General features: G+C 45.3%; 1 protein-coding gene across 3 annotated transcripts in view; it reads left to right on the forward strand.

Moving 5' to 3' along the window:
• SLC35F4 (solute carrier family 35 member F4) overlaps window positions 1-16641 on the forward strand; it is a 372785-nt gene extending 356144 nt beyond the window's left edge. For all 3 annotated transcript variants that reach the window (XM_088456541.1, XM_088456543.1, XM_088456542.1), the window contains one exon: window positions 16486-16641. In XM_088456541.1, the coding sequence (XP_088312667.1) occupies window positions 16486-16641 (156 nt within the window). The remainder of the gene's footprint in view (window positions 1-16485) is intronic.
• Window positions 16642-17309: the final 668 nt, after the last annotated feature.

The following is a 17309-nucleotide window of genomic DNA, read 5'->3' on the forward strand; positions in this document are numbered from 1 at the left end:
AGGGGGGCTGTAATGGTCTGTGATGAGAGGAGCAATGATGAGGTGGATGAGGAGGGCTGTGATGAGGGGGTCTGTGATGAGAGGAGCAGTGATGAGGGGGGTGTGGGGGCTGTGATGGAGGGGGCTGTGATGAGGGGGATGAGGAGGGCTGTGTTGAGGGGGTTTGTGAGGGGCTGTGATGAGGGTTGCTATGATGAGGGGGGCTGTAAGGGGCTGTGATGAGGGTTGCCTTGAGGGGCTGTGATGAGGGGGGCTGTAAGGGTCTGTGATGAGAGGAGCAATGATGAGGTGGATGAGGAGGGCTGTGATGAGGGGGTCTGTGATGAGAGGAGCAGTGATGAGGGGGGTGTGGGGGCTGTGATGGAGGGGGCTGTGATGAGGGGGATGAGGAGGGCTGTGATGGGTTGCTGTGATGAGGGGGGCTGTAAGGGTCTATGATGAGAGGAGCAATGATGAGGTGGATGAGGAGGGCTGTGATGAGGGGGTCTGTGATGAAAGGAGCAGTGATGAGGGGGGTGTGGGGGCTGTGATGGAGGGGGCTGTGATGAGGGGGATGAGGAGGGCTGTGATGAGGGGGTTTGTGAGGGGCTGTGATGAGGGTTGCTATGATGAGGGGGGCTGTAAGGGGCTGTGATGAGGGGAGCTGTAAGGGGCTGTGATGAGGGGGTCTGTGAGGGTCTGTGATGAGAGGAGCAGTGATGAGGGGGCTGTGAGGGGGATGAGGAGGGCTGTGATGAGGGGGTCCGTGAGGGGCTGTGATGAAGGGGATGACGAGGGCTGTGATGAGGGGGTTTGTGAGGGGCTGTGATGAGGGTTGTTGTAATGAGGGGGGCTGTAAGGGACTGTGTTGAGGGGGGCTGTAAGGGGCTGTTATGAGGGGGTCTGTGAGGGTCTATGATGAGAGGAGCAGTGATGAGGGGGATGAGGGAGCTGTTATGAGGGGTGCTGTGAGGGGGATGAGGAGGGCTGTGATGAAGGGGTCTGTTAGGGTCTGTGATGAGGGGGATGAGGGGGCTGTGATGGAGGGGGCTGTGATGAGGGGTGCTGTTAGGGGATGAGGGGGTCTATGAGGGGCTGTGATGAGGGGGGCTGTGATGAGGGGGATGAGGGGGCTAAGAGGGGCTGTGATGAGGAAAGCTGTGAGGAAGTGTGATGAGGGAAGCTGTGAGAGAGTGTGATGAGGGGGGATGTGAGGGGCTTGATGGGAGGTGTTGTGATGAAGGGCTCTATGAGGGGGGGAAATGAGTGAGCTGAGATGGATATCCACTAACGGGTGCCAAAATCTATTTCCGCTTGATCCATAACAGTGACCCAAATATCTCTAGCCTCTGAGTGGCAGAGTCACACAAGGAGAGCTTGCTCAATTTGAGTAACTCACCCAGCAGGTGTGATTTTGTGATGAGATGCATTGAACTAAGGGAGAGGATAATCCTTAGAGTTGACCCAACTCTTTCTAAAGAGGAAATTTATGAAAGCTTGGAAAGAGATAAAGTGAAGAGAGATAAAGTACCAACCAATCAGCTCCTGTCATTTTTCAAACACAACCTGCAAAATGACAGGAGCTGATTGATTGGTACTTTATCTGTCTCCAAGCTTTGATAAATCCCCCCAATAGTATCCTAAAACTTGTTAAAGTCTTCAGTTCGAGTAAACTTGTGACTTTACTCAGTGAGAATTCATCACTAGTGTTATTTACACACTAACCACTTGCACCGCACACAACCTACAGCTAACCTTTAGCTTACACCATTTAATCTCTCACATAGTTAATTTGTTAAACTGATGAACTGAGAACTGCTGCCTTAACCCAATTGGATGTTACACAAGGAAACCCTTCTATCTATTAGTCGTGGATACCATATATTAGTTTTTAAAGTGTTTTTCAAATTACCTGGGTTCAACTGTGATTTTTGCATATACACCAACATACTCTTGGCAAATAACTATTTATATTACTTCAGACATTACATTCCTTTAAATTGCACATCTGCAGTGGAGTTTTATTAAGTGTATATAGATGAATGGGTGGAGTGATGGAGGGGTACGAAATTTGGAAATTGTTAACTAACGTGCTTAGACAGAAATAATTTTAAACCATATGCTATAAGGGATTCATTAAGTGTTTTTATACTTCAGCCCCCTGAAAAATTAATTGTGTGTTCAGGGCAGGAGGAGGGATTGTCTGAGTATACTGTAGATAAGAGGTGTTAGCTAGGGGAGGGAACAGACATGGTGTGAATGTTAATAAGAATAGAGGGCTCTATTCATCATATTAATTATGAACATTCCTACTTGATGGAACTTTCAGAGCAGTGAATCTTTTCACTTCTCTTTTTGGAGTAGTGACACTAGTGCACATGCGTGACCTACATGTCACGCATCCGCACAAGAGCCCCGGCGTCCGGTGTAAGGAGCCGTATAGGGATGGACGGATCTGAAAGGATCCCTCTTCACGACCTGGGGTTGCGGGAGCACTTACCATCTCAAATATTGTATTTTCGGAGCTTGATGAATTCTGTCCCCATACTAGTGTATGGGGACAGCGGGCTACTCTGGGAGAGAAAGGTAAGTAGGAGATATATGTGATACTAGTGTATGGGGCCACGGGCCATTCCGGGAGAGAAAGGTAAGTAGGAGATACTGTATCTGTGATATCTCCTGCATTACCTTTTTGATGAATGGCCCGGCGTAAACCTAATTTCTACAATTACAGGTGAAAATGTTCATTTTCACCTGCTTTTGTAGACATTAAGTGATGATGAGTAGAGTCCAAAGGGGCCTATTCAGCATAACTAAAACAACGATGGAGATAATTAGGTTTAGAACTCACATGGAGTTCTACCTAATTATCGGTGGAATTCATCATTCCTCCTCTCCATAACTATCTATTTCGAGAAGCTGTCATTTTTGCGATAACAGATTTTCAGGAAATAGATGGTTATCCCTGCCTGCTCTAACTTACCACAGCTGTAATCTGCGCTGCGCATGCGCCGTTACATTGCCTACAGCTGCGGTAATTCTGTGTCTGTCCCCCAATCCCTCAGCTTACCTCCCCCCGTCCCCGACTTACCTGCCCGCTGCAGCTGCCATCGGCCCTGGCTGCTGTTCTGACACTGTGTTCTCCAGGCAGAACACTTTATTTTTCCTAAACTTTATCGTGTTCTGCCTGGAGAACATGTGCCAGAACAGCCACCGGGGCCAGAAGAGAGACCATAATTTTCGGAATTTGATGAATAGCATAATTTCCATATTTTCCATATCCCCATACTAATGTACTAATGTATGGGGAGTGTGGAAATTAACGCAGGGGAACTTAACCAGGAGATATCAGTGATATCTCCTTTGTTAAAGTATCTTCAGGAATACTAAAATAACGGTAATTAAGGAAAATGTCCTTATGAATAGGCCCCAAAGAGAGGAGGAAATCTACTGAAAAGCGAAAGTGATTGTACAACTTGTGTGGCCCCTACCAATAGGTACTAGGGAATCGGGTGAGAGTGTGTTAAATATTTTGTTTTCATAAATAATAATTTTAGGGTTTCCGGTGGGCGGGGCATCTAGCATGGCCGCTTTTTAGACACCCTCCTGCAAGAGGCTGATGGAATCGACTCACATCCTCCTAATTTGGGGCTCCTAGGATCTCATCTTCCACCCTATCTTATTCCTCGAGTTGAGAGGAGTGACAAGAGATAATTACTGCCTATGTGGACTTTACTATACACCGGAATCTGGCCGTGTACTTAATTGGCCTGCAAAATGGCGCGATAATATTGGCGTGGGATGTGAGGGCTCCTGCTTAGGGCTGTCTCCCTCTCGCTGCCTTATAACACTCTGTCCTTCCCGTACAATAATATTTGGACCTGACACTGAATGAACGACTCCCAGCGGTGCTCAGGATCAGTGGACTGCCCCGACTCTTGCACCTGAAGTGTGCCCTGCGCATCCTTAACACACACCGGTCACTTCCCTGACTTACCTGGGTCTTCCGACGGCTTGGTCCTCTGGGGATAGCTCTGTGCTGACACTCGCTGCCCTGCCGCTGCACTCCGGATCATGACTGGTCTGTCTGCTGGACTTGCTCTGGGGACCCCGCTGACGCTGCCTCGGTGGATTGTGCAACGCCCTTCTACTAGAGGTGGTAATGACCTGGATTGCTTCCCCCCGGGTTCCGCTGGAGCTGCCGTGTCCTCTGCTGGCTCCTGACGCCCACCCACCACCGGCTCCTGCTGTCTGTGCACTATTGACACCTGCCCCCTGCCCATCACCGGCTCCCCCCACCCGCCCACCATCGGCTCCTGCCGCTTGCCCGTCACCGGCTCCCCCCGACCGCCCACCGTCGGCTCCTGCCGCTTGCCCATCACCGGCTCCCCCGCCCGCTCACAATCGGCTCCTGACTCCCGCGCCTTCTAAGCAGGATCGGGGTGGCTGCCGTATGGGTCTCTCTGGTGTGTGGCCTCCTCCCTCAGCGGTCCGGACCGGTGCCCCCTCCTGCTGTGCTCCCTTGGTCGGCGGCCTTCCGGTTTGCCCTCCTGCCTGACTGTCTCCTGCGCTGCATACCTCCGGCGCCTGTCACTGTAGCTGTGTGTGGCAGGAGTAGGGAGATTCTACTGATGCCTGCTTTCTGCGCGGCCCTCCGCTCCCCCAGCAACCTCTAGCTACGCGAATTCAGCGGTGGCTGTACCTGGGGAGACTCCGGCTGCTGTTGATTCGCATGCTGAACGGGGATCCGGCTTCAGTCCGCTGGCCTACAACACTGCTCCTTACTCCAGAATCCCAACTTAACTACTTATCCGGGGGAGAGCTTTGATATCGCGGATAGCGGTGGCTGCTGGACTAACTTCTCTTACCCATACTAGAGTGTTTATTGTGGTGGTGAGAAAATGCTATCCCATGTCTAACTTTATTGATACACCTGCTCAATATTACCTTGAATCCTAATTTTTCTTAACCAATTATTGATTTCTCTTTCTGCTCTTCTTCACATAATATTGCATTTGGTTCACTTCGTGGGTTCTACATATCAAAGTTCATAGATGGATTGAGTTAATAGAGTATAACGCCATCTTTTGGAGAATATCTATAATTGCAATCTGTTCCCCAAATACTGTAGCAATCTGTATTTTATAATATCTGCGCCTCTATAGGTGATTGCAGAGAATAGCGTCACTACTGCAGGTTGATATTTCTTTTTTTTTCTTTTTTTCTATTTCAAATACAATGTATGGATAGATTTGTTTCTAAGCCTCTGCCCCCATTACCACCAAGATGCTCCTCCCGCAATATGGGTAAACCTAACAAAACCCCTGCAAAATCAGGCACGTCACCACCCTCGCCCACTGGGGCCCATTCTGCTGAGCATCCGGAATCAGGGAAAGGTGACCCTGGGCCTACTAGCCCAGATATGGCGACTATACTTCTAAACGTGATTATGCCTAAGATTGATGAAAAATTTTGAGCACTTATGCCTATGATTGACAAAAAATGTCACCAATTCTTGCCAAAAATGGAAGACAAGTTTGACCAACTTGTCCCTAGGCTTGATAAAAGATTAGATAAACTACAATCCTCTTTTGATACGGCTCTCTCTAGATTAAGTGAACACACTAATAGATTAGATGCCGTAGAACAGAGGACTAGTGATATAGAAGACAACTTACATTCTTTGCAAACATCACATAGCTCCTATGCGGTATCTCACAAGTCGCTGCTTGAGAAAGTGGATGACTTGGAGAACCGCCATAGACGCAATAATTTGCGCTTTATAGGCATCCCAGAGCAAGTCAAAGCATTATTCGATTATCTAGACAAAACTTTGATTTCTGCCCTTGAGTTGCAAAATGATATGGTTATAGCTAAATTTTTAGATTACCGTGCCAAAGAGAAAATTCTGTCAACCTTCAAACGCCAAAGAAATCTGGTGATAGATGAACACCGGATTCTTATTTTCCAAGATTTCTCTGTAGCAGTGGCACAGAAACGTAAAGAGTTCTCCCCAGTCTGTAAATTTTTGGTAGATAATAACAAAAGATTTGCTCTATTGTACCCAAACTGAGGGTTACTGAGAATGGACAAACACTTGTCTTCGACGACCCAGAAATGGCACGTAATCATTTTATCACAGGTAATTCTCCTAGAGGCTCACCTCAGCACTCACGTTTAAGCTCCTCACCCAGGAACTGAATTATTTCGGCTAGAAATATTTAACAAACCAAATTTTCTATTTGTAATGGTTTACTGTTTAGCATTGTTGCGCGGTAGAGATAGAGTATGTTATTTTATCTCTATGGTTTTACTGTTTTTTTTTAATTATTATTACTTACCGATATTTGAGTATACGATTCCACCAATTTCTGGGAAATATACCCAGACTTGGTATGATATTGCTTTGGATGGGAAAATATTTGAAAAATTATTGAAGCATATTCTGCTACTGGTATTTTATGTAAGCACATCGATTTTATGTAGTGTGAGCCCGGGTCGTCCTACACTAGATCTCTTTCGGACTCTCCCCGAAGGCTGGGACGGGGGGGAGCCTTATTATTTATAAGCATTATGTTTTTACAACATTTTTGTTTAAAATGATGAGATGACAACACCTGTGTCAACGCCAAATCATTCCAATGCCCAAATATCCCAAACTATTAATATAACCTCCTGGAATGTTGGAGGTTTAAACACCCCAATCAAACGCAAAAGAGTTCTAACATCCCTTAAAAAATTAAAACCAGATATAATTTATATACAAGAGACACATTGGAAAGCCGGGGAAGATTCCACTTTACGTGACCGTTGGCTTGGAGAATGTTTTTCGGCTTCCTACCATTCCAAATCTCGCGGTGTCGCCATTGTTTTTGCTAGACATTTACCTTATACTGTTTTAGACTCTGTTTTGCATAGTGAAGGTTGCTATATTTTATCAGATGTACAAATTTATGAAGCTAAATACACGCTACTCAATCTATATGCACCTAATACTGACCTATATGCTTTCTATCAATCTATAACCCAGCTCTTGCATAGCAGGAACAATTATAATCTGATACTAGGTGGTGATTTAAACACGGTCGCAGACCCTTATATAGATAAATATCCAATACCAGCTAACCCATCAGCTCCCCAATGGACCCATATACCACAACTACTGACCGAACATTCCTTAATAGACCCATGGAGATTTCTCAACACCACTGACAAATCATACACGTTTCACTCGGCGGTTCATGGGTCCTTCTCGCGTATAGATTACGTCCTTCTCTCCACAACATTTCTCGGAAATTGTATCAACTTCACTAGGAGACATTTTAGTATCCGACCACGCTCCGGTATCAGTGACTCTTCAATCACAATCGACTCACAAGCGCCCCTTTTTTTGGCGTTTCCCATCATATCTTTATCATTCTGAACAGTTTAAAAATTTTTTAAAGTTAAAATGGTCGGAATTTATGGATGACAATTTAGAACATTGGGATAACCCTGTCTTGTTCTGGGAAACCTCTAAAGTAGTTATGCGGGGACATATTCTCTCATATGTTGCTAAAAGAAATAAACATATTCGGACTCAATATAATAATCTACAACACGCCATGCAATCCGACTTGGCGGAATACATTAGAAACCTTACTACAGAAAACCACGTCATATATATGGACTCAAAGAAAATGCTAGACAGTTTCTTATTAGCTCAAGCCCAGCTGAAGCTGGATTACACTAAACAAAAATATTTTCGGTGGGGTAACAAAACTGGTACCTTACTTGCAAATATGACAAAAAGTTTCAAGAAACGACACCACATAACTGCACTACAGGATCCTCAAACGCAAACCTTGCTCACTAAAACCTCAGATAGAGGCCAGAAACTTCAGGAATATTTTATGCAAATCTATACGGCCACTCCGGGCGACCCCACTCTAATGTCCAAAATACTGGACGAGGCAGCACTTCCATGTCTCACTCCTTTACAACGGGAGATGCTGGAAGATAATATTACTGAAGAAGAAATCACCAGAGTTATAGTTTCTATGCACCTTAATAAATCCCCAGGCCCTGATGGATACTCAATTGAATACTATAAAATTCTACAACATGACATGATACCGACACTGCGTGCTCTATACGACAAAATACAAACGGACACCCCCCACTACCCCAGTTTCAATCAAACGCTCACTTCCCTAATCCCGAAACCAAATAAGGATTTATCTCTACCTTCATCGTATCGTCCTATTATTCTACTTAATATTGACTTTAAAATACTGGCCAAAATATTAGCAGATCGTTTATCGACATTCTCCAACTCCTTGTTTACAACTCACCAATTAGGTTTCACTAAAGGCAGACACTCAGTACGGGGTATTCGCTCAGCTATTGCAGCTGTAATGGCGGCTAATCTTCATCCTGACTCCTCAACCATGCTTTTAAGCCTTGACGCCACTAAAGCGTTTGACATGGTCTCATGGCCCTATCTTCATGAGATACTGGATAGGCGAGGATTTGGATTGACTTTTCAATCCCTAATAAAATACTTTTACACCCTCCCGACTACCTCATTATTGGTAAATGGATATGTGGGAGAGGGCCTTACTATAACCAGAGGAACAAGACAGGGTTGCCCACTTTCCCCTCTGCTTTTTAATTTAACATTAGATCCTATGCTTAGGATCTTACAAAATTGGTCACAGTTTGAGGGAATAGGGATTGGCGCAGAAACCGTAAAAATATCTGCTTTTGCAGACGATGTTCTTTTGTTCATATCAAATCCGAGGAGGACTCTTGGACCGTTGATGACACGTATAAAAGAAATAGGATCAGTTTCAGGGTTTGAAGTTAACTTTGAGAAATCTACAGCACTATATTTAAAAAAAGGATTTGCACGCCCAGCCTGGTTTAGGGAGATCCCCATTGAGTGGACGACTAAATCAATCTCATATCTAGGAATACAATTGCCCAAATACCTTGATAATTTATATAAGATTAACATTAGGAGCATCTTACGCAGTATTAGGGAGGACACTGAGAAATGGCGACACCTCAATATTTCATACTTAGGCCGAGCAAACTTGGTCAAAATGATTCTGTCCCCTAGAATTTTATACCCTCTTCAGTCACTCCCTATTTTATTAACTAAAAAAGACACAATAGAGGTTGAGAAGATAATGCGCACATTTATTTGGAATGGTAGGAGAGCAAGAATTGGACTGATAAAACTTCAACAACTCAGGTCTAATGGTGGCATCAATCTACCCAATATTAGTGCATATAGTCATGCCGCTCATCTACGTTACTTGAGAGACTGGATACACACTAAAGATCAATATGCAAATACCAGGTTGGAAGGGGCCTTCCTAGAGAATATTGGCATCATCCCCTTTTTACATCTACACGACGATGAAATACCTGCGACAATAAAAGCTAATCCCTTATTGATGTCCATTAGAAGAACGTGGCATATATTACGCCACAAATACTCACTAAATCCATATTTATCACTGCATCTCCCGCTCACACGCAATCCGAATTTTCAAAATGGGGTAGCGGGACAACCTTTCACTATGTGGCACAGACAGGGACTTACTTCAGTTCGGCAATTCATAGATTGTAATTTAAGAAAGCCGCTGACATTTGCACATGCGATAGAAAAATACCCAATACTTGTACCTTCACCCCTGGCGTACCTACAAGCGCAGCACTATGTGGCCAATCTTTCTAGGAAACTCTCTCCAGATGATCATAGTAATCGACTAGATGATCTGTTAATGGGAGAAAACCCCCTGTATAAGGCCATCTCAGTGCATTATTCATTCTTACACACCCCCATACAATACGATACCCAGAAAACTGGTCTGGTGCAAAGGAGGGAGTACTTCCCTTCTCTAACTACAGAAACAATAATATGATCCTTTGAATTATTCATCAAATTGGTGCCAGCAACATCATACACAGAACTTTTCATGAACATACTACATAGAACATACTTATCTCCCCATCGCAGACATGCCATGAGACTGTTGGAAAATTCTGCATGTCTTCGCTGTGGAGCGCAGAGGGCTGAGTTGATGCATTGTCTATGGGAATGCCCAATAATACGGAGATTTTGGACCCTGATAGGGAATTATATTACAAGACACTTAGTGAGTTATTTACCCCTAACACCTGAATGGGCAATATTCGGTATTATGCCTATGGGCACTAGAATGGCACAAGGGGTTAGAAAACTACTAATTATTCTATCGGCAGTAGCAAAAAAATGTATTTTACAAATATGGCTGCAACCCAATGCTCCTACATTAGCCTTATTCTTGGGAAAACTTATTAACATTTTCCGAATGGAATGGTTGGGAGCCTCGCTACAAAAAGAAAAATTCACAGAGAAGTTTTTTGAAACCTGGGAAAGTTACATAGACACATTGCCTCAGTCAATTAAAGACCAGGTATGGAAATGTTTCAGACATACACTTTGGTATGAGACACATGTTAGTGAACAAGACCCCCCGATTTCCCTTAATGCTACATAATTTGGATATGGGAGTTGGTGTTAAAGACTCCGACTCGCACTATTTTGTTTTATCTCATTTTATTATATTTTATTTTATTTGTTTACCATTGTAAAAAAATAAAAATAAACGTTGATAACTAACTGAGTCTACATAATGGACAATGGTTATTCCTCTGTAAAACATTTTATCTACAAATGTATGTGCTTATGCTTGACTTCCTGTCATATGTTTATTATGCTTCAATAAAAAAATTTTGTTGGAAAAAAATAATAATTTTATTGTACAGTTGGTCATTATTAGAAAATAGGGTAAATTTCAGGGATGCTAGTGGTCAGGGACACATTTTTAAAACCTGGGACATGACCTGGATATTAGGGACAAACAGCTCTGCAAAAGTATGTGAACATTTATAAATATATTTATTATTAGTATCTCTTCTGTATAAGGCAATGTGTAGGTTTTGTTAGGTCCTACAAAGAGCATCTGACAGGTATGCCATCTCTCCAGTTTTCTGCAAGTGATTCCCACACATGTCTTCCACAGTCCCAACTGGCATTTGAAAACTTCCAGTCATGCCATGCAATGTTTTCCAATTTATGATTAGGAAATGCGCCTGAGATCAGCTCTGATCTGACAACAGATGCACATAATAGACTAGCAGCACAGGCGTTTTACCCCCTGCAGTATGTTTTCCCCTCTGCAGTACATTTGTCAGCCACCCTGCTGAGATATGGCACAACCATCGACCTCGATCTTTGTAGATGTCTGCCAGAAAATGTCTCCCTCATTAACTTCAGACCAATGCTTAAATCTAATGTACTGCAAAGTTGAGGTGTTGTACATGGAATTTAGGTGACAACATAAAGGGTTTTTTCACATTTTCACTGTGCGCCCCTGTCATTATCGGCGCTGCTATCTATAAGATAGCAGCGCCAACGGCAGGGCCATGTACGAACGGTCATAACGCATGACCGTTCGGCCGGCTGTAGCTGTCGTTATCCACAGCTACAGCCTGGCGTTGGCCTATCCCCACAGCAGGGACAGCGCTGTCCCTGCTGCGGCGGCTGCCAGCTCCAGTGCTCCACGCGGGGATCTCGCGATACTTGCGAGATCCCGCGCATGCTCAGTGGAGCCGGCCGGAAGAGAGACACAGCGCATCAGCACTAGGTTGATGCGCTGCTGTCTCTAGCGAGTAGCGCCGGAGGGGGGAGTTAATGCTGTTTATACATCTCATCGGTAGTGCTTCCTGCTTCGCCTCGGTAAAGAGGACGAAGCGGGAAGCGTTATAGCGGCACGTTAAGTGCCGCTATAATACATCTACCCCATAGACATATAAGTGGAAGCAACAGTGAAACTTGAAGACTGAAGCAATGGAACTTGTTTCACAGGAAAGCTAAATTTGCATAACTATTCACAACAGTTTTGCTCTTCTCAGTTCTGGAGACACCCCCTTCCTCCAATGGGGGAGATGTACGAAGCCCAGAAACGGTATCAGCGCACGTTATGTGCGCTGATACCGCTTCTCCCCGATGTATGATCGAGGGTCTGGGCGGTAAATGACAGGGGCGCTGTGCGCCCCTGTCATTATCGGCGCTGCTGTCTATAAAATAGCAGCGCCAACGGCAGGGCCATGTACGAACGGTCATAATGCATGACCGTTCGGCCGGCTGTAGCTGTCGTTATCGACAGCTACAGCCTGGCGTTAGCCTATCCCCACAGCAGGGACAGCGGCTGCCGGCTCCAGGGCTCCACGCGGGGATCTCGCGATACTTGCGAGATCCCGCGCATGCTCAGTGGAGCCGGCCGGGAGAGAGACACAGCGCATCAGCACTAGACTGATGCGCTTCTGTCTCTAGCGGGTAGCGCCGGAGGGGAGAGTTAATGCTCCCCCTCTCCGGCCGATGAGATGTTTATACATCTCATCGGTAGTGCTTCCTGCTTCACCTCGGTAAAGAGGCGATGCGGGAAGCGTTATAGCGGCACGTTAAGTGCCGCTATAATACATCTACTCCACTGTCTCTTAAATTATTGACAACTTTAGGTTGGTATAACTGGTAATATAACAGTATTAAACTCAGGAATATGACCAGATTTTTCTCTTGTGTTTATACAAATTAAATACAAATGCTCCTCACTTAACGTCCGAGTTCCGCAGATATGACGAATCACTCGTTAAGCGAATAGCCGCACTGCCGCCGGGAATCAGCAGAGCCTGGGCAGAAAGAGACACACGCCTGTGTGTGCCCTGCCTCCTCCGAGAGCAAGCCACGTCCCCATCCATTCTTTCTGTGCCAAAGGCACACCTCCTGCCTCGCGGCAGCCAGGATCTTGTGTTGTGTGTGTCCCATGCTACAGCCAAGCCCCCTCTCATGGCAGGGTGGTGTCCTAGGATGTACCTTTATATATTAGTTAGTGGTTGACTTGTTTCCAGGTGGTCGGACTGGGGTCTTAAGTCCGAGAGGTCGATAATCGCGTAGGTCGTTAAGTGAGGAGCATCTGTATATTCTAATTTAGTAATATCAGTAGTATAAGGGCCGAGTTTAACTATCCTCTAAGTGAGGATTATCCGCAATGCAGTGCCCGGGGCCATTCAATTATAGCCTGCAATAAGCCCACAGGCTGCACTAAATGTGGATTACTGTTCTGTCCTCATGAAGCTCAAACAAAAATCTGCGTTAAGTAGGACTTTCTGCCCTTATAGCAGCCACGGCAAATACATTAATCTGTAGCTTCGGGTACTTATCCTGGAATATATGGGTTAACAAATGCACATTAGCCGCAGATTTTCCAGGGCTTCTAATTGAATAACTCCGGGGTGTTAAAGCTCAAGACTTCAATGCAAACGGATCTTGTGATGTGTTCAATATTATTCTCTTATATTATGAATAATGTATTAGAATATTTACATAAAAAGAGATGTTTATTAACCCTTTTTTGGTCATAATCTTTTCATACTTTGCACTTGCCAAGGATAGCACATGCTTCATCTTGCGCCAAATCTGATTTAATAACCTCTTTAAAGATTATTCAAAAATGTGAGCAGAGTTCACAGGTTTAAAGGCCCCAAACATTTTCTGAGTACATAACCCTGAATTGTGCTTTTGAAATTATGATTTATGTATGAATGTTCGAAGTTGTTGGTCACATTGTGCGTTAAAATTAATGTTTTTAACTTATTTAGGGTGGGATGTACTAACACTGTGCAGTACAACCCGCTAGACATCGCATCCCTACTGATTGCATATGTACTAACATATGCAATCAGTACCGCAAAGGACAGCTCTTCCGATAAGAGCTGTCCTTTGCGATTAGTGCTGCACCCCTCACTTCCGGGCTTATGACCCGGGTGTCCATCTGCGCATGCGCGGGACATGATTGGAGGGATCTGATCAGATCCCTCATACCAGCGCGATGTGCTAGAAGTCCATAGGCTTCTATAGGGTAACGCCAGCAAAAGCTGACACTACCCTCCACATCGGAGCCCCGACGGCCACCTAATAGTACATATACTGTAGAAAATGCGGTGAAACCTTGAAAACAGGGTTTTTATTGCATATTCCATTTAGAACACCCCGGCCTTAAACACTTTTTAAAAAAATGTTTTAATTAACAAAAACACATTTTTATTTAAATCAAATTGTGATCACTGCTGTGTGTGACATGTGCTATTTGAGGATGTAATGCGCTGTTTGTAATAAATTAACTTGAATGTGCATAAACAGTGTTTTAGGTGCCACCTAAAGCGTGGTAGTCCAGATGACCACCTTGGATCTCATAGTGATAGCATTCACCCTAAAGGGGAGTTGCAAAAAGCTCCTTTCACATTTCATTGCTAATAGCGATTGTAATTTCTAGAATAGGTAAAATGCATTTCTGCAATATTGATGCAAACCGAGGTGTTACGGTGTGTAAATCGCGTGCCTGATTCTGAGTTGGTTACAGCCTGGTCCATTTCTTTTTCGGGTAGGTCCCTAACATACTAAGGTTAGTTAAGCTGCTCCTAACTATCTCTTTACACTGCACTTTTCTTACTATGGCGGTGCCCTGGGGCGCCTTAGCTGGGCCGGTTTTGGGGGGTCCTGCGCTCTCTGGATTTGAACCTTAGTATGTTAGGGACCTACCCGAAAGAGGTTACCTGGATATGGTGGGTAGGCCCATAACCTTGGCCATGATTATGCTAAAAACCTCTATTGATTGCAAAATTTTATTGCATTTATATATATTATTAATAATTTGGAGTTGTGCACCTGAGATTTTGTCTGTTTCTGTGCCTGCAATTAGTCTCATCATGTAGCACCTCCCATTATATATATATATAGTCAGGTTGTGCAGTCCAGAAATCTTTTCCATATACTCCATTTAATGTGCTTTATTGCACATCTGAGGGAAAGGAGACGCCCTCATACTGGACTAGCACCCTTCCTTATTGATTTAAAAGCATGTAGTATGGTAATGTATATGCACACTTTATTAGGCACAATTCTAGGTAAGTCCTACAAGTTATATAGTGTAGTGTAATTTTGGTTCATTTTTGGGACGTGGGTCCCCCTGGATTGTGTTGGTTGAGATGTCTCAGGGCACTACATTATAACACATTTTCCTTTATAATACATTTTAACCCTTCACTGTGTCTAATATATACGTACTTCACTTTTTTATTTTCATTCTTTATATGTAGCTGCAGCTGCGCTTAACTATCTCTTTACACTGCACTTTTCTTACTATGGTGGTGCCCTGGGGCGGCTTAGCTGGGCCGGTTTTGGGGGGTCCTGCGCTCTCTGGATTTGAACCTTAGTATGTTAGGGACCTACCCGAAAGAGGTTACCTGGATATGGTGGGTAGGCCCATAACCTTGGCCATGATTATGCTAAAAACCTCTATTGATTGCAAAATTTTATTGCATTTATATATATTATTCATAATTTGGAGTTGCGCACCTGAGCTTTTGTCTGTTTCTGTGCCTGCAATTAGTCTCATCAGGTAGCACCTCCCATTATATATATAGTCAGGTTGTGCAGTCCAGAAATCTATTCCATATGGTCCATGTCTTTTGCTGGTTGCATGCCCGAAAATCGGGTGCCGCTCCTGACCTCGCGGGATGGCAGGCAAGTCTCCCGGCTGCCGCTGACCCCCCCTGTCCCACCGCCGACCCTCCTGTCCCACCGCAAGTCTCCCGGCAGTGAAGGGGGGGCGGTGACGCGATTCGCATCATTTTGGCACCACCCCCCGCTTCACACTGCCTGTAATATCGGCAGTGTGTAGCGGGGGCGGGCCAAAAAGACGTGCTCGCGGGGCTCCGCCCCCGCCCGCAAAAACTTCTAATCTTGCCGGCCTTCTGCATTTGCAATCCCAGCACTGCGACAGAGGTTGCAGGCTGGAATCACCATGGCGCCAGGCCTCCAGCAAGCTGAGTAAGCCTCAGCTTGCTCAGACTGGCCGGCTTGAGAGCCCAGGACACTGCGTTGATCAACGTAGATCCTGGGCTGGCCACTTCCAGAATATGGGGTGGACACGCCCCCATTTCCAGGAATGCCAGCTGACCCGCCCCCGCACTGCCCCTTAAATGCCTCTGTCTGTAAATCAGACAGAGGCATCCAAGGGTCTGCATGCGACTATGCAGGATCAATTCTGCACACTCGCATATTCGGGAATCTGCGATCAGCAGTGCACTGCTCAGAATGAGGCCCTAGGTGCTCTTAGTAAATGATTCCCATTGATTGATGCTGGTAGAACTTGTTTTTAAATACTTTTCACTGTGCCACCTAGCTCATGCCTATTGCATTGGACTGGCACACATATGAAGAGAAGCCTGACTATTCATACAGCAGCTTTATATCTGTCTTCATCTGTTTCAGGAAAATGATAGTACTGGGGATTAGCTTACTATGGGCAATTAATTCCAGGTCTGTGTATATCAGCATGCTATGTGATGTCAGAATTTTTCCCATGAGAGGCAGTAAAGATGTGTTCACTCCTTTTTATTTTGGCACAGATAGTTGCTACAATAATGGCAATCACAGGGATCGTCATGATGGCGTATGCAGACGGTTTCCATGGTGACTCGATCATCGGAGTGGCTCTTGCTGTTGGATCTGCCTCGGCATCAGCATTATACAAGGTAAAACAAATAATTACCTCATCTAAATAACAATGTACCACAATTGCTGTCAATACCCAATGTGTACACTCTTCATTGACAACTTTGTTATGCAGGCAAAATGCAGCAAGGGTTCGGGCAAACACACCTGCTTAAGCTAGGAATGTACATTGCTCACTCCTCCTATATTACTACTTAAAAGAAAAAAAAGTACTGCTTTTTTTTTCACAACAATAACAAGTTACGACTTGAAACTATGGCCCTGATTCAGAGCGGGACGCTCTGAAAGAGCGCTCGCTCTGAATCAGGGCGTTTTTTTTTTTGGGAGCGGCCTCCTGGCTGCTTGCATTGCTGTGGGTGACCACCCACAGCTATTGCGAGCGGCCAGGATGATGGTCGCGATGGTCAAGACCATCGCGACCATCGGGCTTGCGACGAGACCCTTGTGGTTGGGTCTCGTGGCCGCAAGCCCCAGAGAGCTACTGGGTCTAATAGAGCCGGAAGCTCTCCCACTGACATCACTGGTGATGTCAGTGGGGCCGCCCACAAACGGCCTCCGTTTGTGAAGCCACCCCCATGCCACGCCTCCAAAACAGTGTGAGCTGTCGATCAAAATATACAGCCGCCCCCTTTTGGTGCGAGACCCGGAGCTACGAAGCGCCCGTCGCTAGCCGGGTCTCGCGCATGCGCACGTCGGAGCCGGCTCCGGCGTGCGCTTG

This window comes from Taudactylus pleione, unplaced genomic scaffold (genome assembly GCF_031769625.1).
Source record: "Taudactylus pleione unplaced genomic scaffold, aTauple2 ptg000707l, whole genome shotgun sequence".
NCBI classification, from domain to species: domain Eukaryota; kingdom Metazoa; phylum Chordata; class Amphibia; order Anura; family Myobatrachidae; genus Taudactylus; species Taudactylus pleione.